This window comes from Nicotiana tabacum, chromosome 14, assembly GCF_000715075.1.
Source record: "Nicotiana tabacum cultivar K326 chromosome 14, ASM71507v2, whole genome shotgun sequence".
Taxonomy (NCBI): domain Eukaryota; kingdom Viridiplantae; phylum Streptophyta; class Magnoliopsida; order Solanales; family Solanaceae; genus Nicotiana; species Nicotiana tabacum.
Genome location: NC_134093.1, coordinates 39,259,099 through 39,266,027, shown reverse-complemented (window position 1 = coordinate 39,266,027; position 6,929 = coordinate 39,259,099). Strand labels below are relative to the sequence as shown.

General features: G+C 36.5%; 1 protein-coding gene across 1 annotated transcript; it reads right to left on the bottom strand.

Annotated features, from left to right (window-relative positions):
• Window positions 1-267: 267 nt before the first annotated feature.
• On the bottom strand, window positions 268-1,759 carry LOC107801370 (putative aspartic proteinase GIP2). Its single transcript, XM_075230075.1, has 2 exons — window positions 1,736-1,759; window positions 268-1,089 (listed from the first exon to the last, which is right to left on the bottom strand). The coding sequence occupies exons 1-2, from the start codon at window positions 1,757-1,759 to the stop codon at window positions 268-270; spliced, it is 846 nt and encodes a 281-aa protein (XP_075086176.1).
• Between the last annotated feature and the right edge of the window lie 5,170 nt (window positions 1,760-6,929).

The following is a 6,929-nucleotide window of genomic DNA, read 5'->3' as shown; positions in this document are numbered from 1 at the left end:
TACCGACCAAAGTTGGTCGATTTTTTTAATTTTAATAATTAATAAAAAAAATATAATTTAGTTAAACCGACCAACTTTGGTAGGTAAAATTAAATTAATAAAATATATTTCCGACCAAAGTTGGTCGGTAAGTACTTAAACTTGTCAGATGGTCGTTTTAAGCTACCGACCAACGTTGGTCGGTAATTTCCGACCAACTTTGGTCGGTAAGCCATTCCGACCATCAAAACACCGTCCATACCCTAATAGTCGCGTTTTGGTCGGTAATTAGCCATAACCGACCAACTTTGGTCGATTTGTTTGGTCGATTTTTAGCGGATTTCTAGTAGTGTCCAATACAGTATAAGGATCAACCGTACTGATTTTTATACGCCCTTGTCCATCTTTTTTTAAGTTCAATCGCTGGAAGAAAAACATAAGGATCATGACCGAAAATATAACTCCAGAAGAACTTGTGGAAGAGCTCAAACAAAGAGCAAATTTGCGGGGTATTTTAAAAGCAGTAGCTAATTGTGTAGGAAGTCCAACAAAGCCATTTCCAAGTGCAGCTATACCCTCAATTCCTTTAGCTAGACCTTCAAGTAAGAACGCCACGACACAATCAAAAACTAAATTAGAAGATGAAACAATTGGACCAGAAGTGGATCCATCAGTAGATTGGAGAGAAATAACATCATCTTTAAGTTCACAGCCAGTGTTAGTACGTGTGATATGGTTATATGGTAAGTGAGAACAAGTGCACCCTGGCTCACGAATTGATGAACCTGAACAATTACCAGAACACATGCCAGATCTAGAAAGATTACATGGCGTAGAATCACAGAGAACAGATTTTACAGATGAACTAACGTATCCCTTTTCGCAATCAACCCATAAAAATCTTTGGCCAAGATCTACAGTTAGTTTGATAGGGACAAGAGGAGTTCTTTGGCGAATGACAGTGACGTATTGTTTAGTGGCTGCATCTTTGGTTACTCGAAGAAGAAGAGCTCGAGGTTTGGGAGAGGTTTTGGCGCTGGAGGGGCTGATGAAAAGGAGCAAAGCAAAGAAGAGTGACAAAGGAATGGTGGAAGCCAAGTATTCTAAATACTTTCAAAATATCATTTTGTATTATTACAAGGGTCATATAAGTATTTTCTATAATTTTCTATAATTGTTAAAGCTTTAAAATTGATTTTCTTGTATTTAATTTGTGTAAATATTTATTAATTATCCTTTTAAATTATTTTTAGGGTGATTTAATCATCAACATTTATCATTTTATACCCACATGCATTTTATAATATTTAATCTCATTTTTTCTTAATTATATTTGCATTTTCTCTATTTTATCTTCACTAGTTACAATAATAGCCTATATTTCATAAATAATTATGTTTATTATATTATTTATGTCAAAATATCATTTCATATTTTTTATAATGTTAAGCTATTATTTTCAAGCATTTCACTGCATAAATAATATTTTTATTATTTATTAGTCATTTTCTATAATTTATTTTTTAATGAATTTTGTGTATTTAATTTATAGCTCACTATAGGGCTAATTTCAGACAAAACACATGCCCAAGGCACTTAGCCCATCCCATTTAACCCTTCAACAGCCCAAATGAAATGACCCCTTCATTTAACCCGGTCTGAATCCATTTAAAATGACCTATCCCGCTCATTTCTAATCATGGCCGTTGATCTCTAAAGATCAACGACCCATGATCACCCCGTCTCTTTAATTAACCAGACCCGCCTGAAACCCTACCATTTCTCTGAGATCGCCTCCCCTAAATTCTCTCACCCTCTCTTCAAGCCCTAGCAGGCCCAGAGATCTCACATCGCCTTCCTTATACGCGTTCATACGCAAATTCTACTTACCTTTTCTGTTATTATCACTCAGTTAAGGTAACTTTCGATACCATTCTACTTATGGCAAGTTCGATTCTCATAGATCTGGCTTTGACCCTATGGATCTGGGTGCGATTATGGCTTTATACACTTAGGAAAAGGAAATTTCTCTTGGTTATGGCATATCTTTGTTGATCCTGTCGTGATTGGGGCTTGTGAATGTTTGCCCTATATCCAATTCCAACTAGGGTTTGAAATTCTTACTTCCTCTACTATTTCTAGTGTGCATGGGATATATTCTTTCCTTTTTTTTTAATTGACTATTTTTCCTTATTTGTGTGTTTAATTTTGCTACTATAAAACCAACTTCCCTGTTTCCCCTAGACAAACCTTGACTACTGTTATTCTCTCACTCTCACACTTTCTATACTATTCTGCACTCTTGATTGAAGCCGGTTGAAAGACAAGGCCACCGGAACCTTCTCTATCAACCTCCCTAGTGCGAGCACTGCTCGGGGTTGATGTCGCCCAAACTCACACCACAAATATAGGTAGTAAGGCGGTCGAAATAATAATAATACCCAACGCGAGTCGGGGTCGAATCCTTAGAGAGTTAGAATTGGGATTAGGTATATATTTAGTGTAATTGTACGATATTCCTTAGATTACACTTCCACATTCTTGTTTGTTATTTCTACTTCTACTTTAAACTATTGATTGCAATTATAAAACTAGAAAATAATATTTTTTGTTTTAGTTGTTTTTCAAATGATAAAAGATCTAGGGTCGTGACTTCCACCTAGGTGGTTACCTAATGGGTTGTAAATTCTAGGGAAAGTTTGATTGGTCGGGGTTGTAATATAGCAATCACACGCAATTACCCACTCTATACCTCTCGGTAGTTTGAGTAATTTTGCCCAATTTGGCTTTCTCAAGTCCAAATGGGTATTGCACAAAACAAGTGATAAATGATCAAGTCGGGTCTTCCTATCTCTAGAATCAACCCTTGAAATTGGGGCTATCAATTTCTTGAGTTCACCCCAATTTCTTGCTAGCCAAGTTTTCCTAGACTTAGTCTCTCTTTCTCAAGTAGAGACTAAGTCAATTATGCATAAATCAATATTTGCAACTATTAATTCTTGAATTCAAGCAAGAACTAGGCTAAATATCACCAACCCAATCACAAACAAGTCCTAAATCAAACACCCATTAAGTACCCACACTAGGGTTGGGTTACAACCCTAGCTAGAAATTTAGCTACTCAAGAAAAATGAAGAAATACAAGAAGAAATTAAGATAGAATGCATAATAATTGATTAGGGAAAGAAAATCTAATGTTTAGAAGCTAAGCTAGTACAATATTACTCAAAACAGTAAAGAAAAATGGCTCAGGTGCTCTCCCAAAACAAAACTTACCCTAAAAATGACAAAAAGTTCTATTAATACTAAGATGAAAATATCTGACAAAAATGCCCCTGCAGAGGTTGTGCGGCCACATAATTCTTATTGCGCTCCGCACTCTGAGCTTGACTGGTCAATTGGGCCTTCTGCGATCGCATAAAAGTAGGATGCGGCCGCATATCATCTAATTGTGCGGATTGCACATTTCTGAGTGCGGCCGCACACTTGACTGGGACTGGGACTTGGACCTTCTTCTGCGGACCGCATAATTATGAATGCAGCCGCACCTTTGAATCTCGCAGCCGCACAATAATAGTGCGGTCCACACAGCTTCAATCAAAGCTCTCTGATTCTGGTCATTTGCTTGTCGCATAATAGTTAGTGTGACCGCACTTGGCATCCTACTACCGCACAATAATGGTGCAGTTCGCATTTCTTTAGCTTGCCCAAAATTCTAACTCTCTAAATCTCTCTTTTTGGCCGCACCAAAATTATGCGGTCCGCATACTCTGAAGCTAATCTGACAGGGCTTCTTCATTGTTTGTGGCCGCACACAGTATTGTGCGGTCCGCACTGTAAGCATTTTTGCCTTGTTTTGGTCTTTGTCCAATTTTGACTACTTTAAGAGTTGATTTTCACTTATTTGGATCGTTTCCCAATATTCCTACAAGAAGGCTCATTTTATTAGTTCCCGGGAATACCTTTAAGCATTTTTGAGCTGAAACACAAGTAAAAGAGAGAAAATAAGCGGTCAAAATTCCTACTTATCAGGGGCTCACTGAAGCTCCTGTGAACTCTGATGCACTAGGATTTGGGGTTCTCACTGTTCTCTTTCAATTGCTAACACTACCTAGATTCTAAGTTTCTCATTCTTTTGCTCGTTTATCTTCGCAACTGGTTAGTGTTCTGGACCCATTACAGCCTTAATTTTCACTCATCTACTTATTCATGATATGTCTTCTGCATGCTAACACTGTTTGAACTTCTATAGACAAGCATGACCTAAGTTTCTTTGCTATTTGTGAACTTCCAGTATTGTATTGTTGTATGCTTTACTGTAACTCTATTGTCCTAATGATGTTCTGCAGTTCCATATTCTCTAGTAGCAAACTTGATAGGCTTTATTAATGATGTTCTGCAGTTCCCATGTTTTTTAATATCCAACTCGATATGCTTCAACATATATATTGTACTCTCACTATGTGCATTTGACTCGAATGGTTTCTGGCCTTCTTAGGTTTTGCCTGATTTGTTATGCTCATGTTAGCCCTGGATTTTGTATTTTCTGCCTGTTGTGAGTCATATTCATGCCCTTCTTTACATTTTTGGGACCATTTTGTGGAGGCTAATATCTACCCAGAATTTATTCGAATGTGTTTTACTTTAAGAGTTTCATGCTAAGTCCTTCATGTATGTTTTAGATTTTTGATATTTAGCTTAAAGTATATATATTTATATGTATATCACCTCACATTTTACTCGTTTTTCGTAGATTTCGAATATAAAATGTATTGATTAATGATAATTCATGGTGTTTTATGCGTAGGAATCATCCAGAGGCAATATGGGACAAAAGGTGCGAGATTAGAGCAAAAAAGGAGCAAAATTCGAAAATGGCCATTTGTAGCGCCACATGTAGCGTGGGGCACTAACTGTGGCCCAGTTTCAAGAACCTCAAAAATCCCAGTGCCAGGGCTAGCGCCCCATGCTACCCTGGGTGCTGGTGACGAAAAGTTTCTCCTAGTTTTCTCGGGACAAGGTTCTTTCAGCCCACCCCCCCCCCCCCCCCCCCCAACTCGTATAAAAGCAAGTCTAAACTTATTTTGGAGGGGGAGATGTCACTTTGAGAGAAAAACACAAGCACGGAACACTCGGGAGCAAGGATTCTCAGTATTTCTTCATATATCTTTCTTTAACTTCATAGTTTATTAGTTCTAGAGTTTTGGGTTCTATATGAACATTGTAGTTTGAAGCTTGAATTATTCTTATTATTTTATCATATTAGTTTATTTATTCAATCTTGCGCTTAATTATTTGATTGCTTGATCACCAACTGAATATTATTTACGAATATAGGACTGAACTCGAAAGAGGGAATTCTAGATTGCATATAAGATTGAGTAGAGCGAGATCTTGAACTTGATTAACGGGGAACGAATTTGTGATTAGGATAGGGATATACCTAATCGCGTTGCTTGGTTATTATACGCAAATTATTAATGTGTTCTTGTTAATCCTAATTTCATAGGAATATAGGCGTTAGGTTAGTTTGAATATGTGAGTAGTACTTCGGGAGAAGGCTACGAGTAATATTAACCCTTTCAACCAATAAACTAGATAAATTAATTAGATAATTTAAGTAGAAAACTCAACGAGATTGTTAGCTAACTCATAGCTCTAGATAATCGTCTCTCATTGAATTCGTCTCTAATATTGCCGACTTGTTTTCTTTAATTTCTTAGTTTACTACTCTAGATTAATTTTAGTTAAATATTCATATATTAGAAGATTGCTTGTGTAGATTAATTATGTTAGTTTAATTTAGTAAATAGTTAATTACAAGTCCCTGTGGGTACGATATCTGGACTTACAATCCTATATTACTTGTCGACCACGTATACTTGTGTGTGCATTTGGGAGCAACAATTTTCATACGGAACCTTTACTTGTGGGAATTGTTACTTGTTAGCCCTGAACTTTTGCTGTCATGTTCCTTGTGATCAAGTCTTGATTATTCTGAAGTGTCTATTGTTACCGTGAGCTAATTTCATGAAGTTGTAAGCCATATGGTGTTTGCTTATTTCTTGTTAATAATAACTGTTAAACAAGATAGTTACTCCAATTGTTTGGGCCTGATTTTGGTATTGGGGCTCTGAAGTGCATTGTCAACACCTGGAGTTTGGGCCTGCCATCTGCATGAAGTTCTAAGCCTATTTGAAGGAACAAATGTGTTATTGGTTATTCTATATTTGTAATTGGGCCTATAATTATTCAATGTGGTATGTAATAACTTATAAAATTGAATAATGGGAGAAATTAGTAAAATGAGGCCAGGTACTCTAATTCTCGTATGAATGGGTAGAAAATATGCCTATAGGGTCTAAATGCTTTATTTGCTATCTTGTTTGACGTGCTCTATTTCTATACACTGGTAGAAAGAATGCCTATAGGAACCTAAGCACCTCACTTGCTCAACATGTCCTATTCCTATACACTGTTAGAAAACATGCCTATAAGAATTTAAGTGTTTCACTTGTTCACATGCTCCACTTCTACACGTTATTAGATAGCATACCTATAGGATTTAAACATCATTGGTTATTTCTTCAACTTGCTCTATTGCTATGTGATTGTTAGATATCATGCCTATAGGATCACGTTAAGTAGTTAAGAAATGTTTTCATTGATATTTCCTCCAGCCACGTGACTCATCTAGATAATATGTCTATAAGACCTTAATTGATTAATTAAATTGTCGTTGTTGCTATTCTTATCACACTGCCCACCTAGAAAACATGCTATAGGGATAAACAAAACGAGTACGTGTTCAAATACCAATTGTATAGAGAACATGCATATAGGATATTGCTACTCGCTTAGAAATCATACCTATAGGATCACAGACGAATAATTCTGAGTATTCAATGGTTTCACTGCCCAAGAGCAAATCACCTAAAGATCATGCCTAT

Excerpts from the sequence above, each read along its gene's own strand:
- LOC107801370 (XM_075230075.1), bottom strand. The coding sequence starts at position 1,759 with ATGGTAGGGTTTCAGGCGGGTCTG. Across the intron at positions 1,090-1,735 it reads TAGGGTTTCAGGCGGGTCTG|TATTTAGAATACTTGGCTTC; the intron begins GTTAATTAAAGA and ends ATATTTTGAAAG.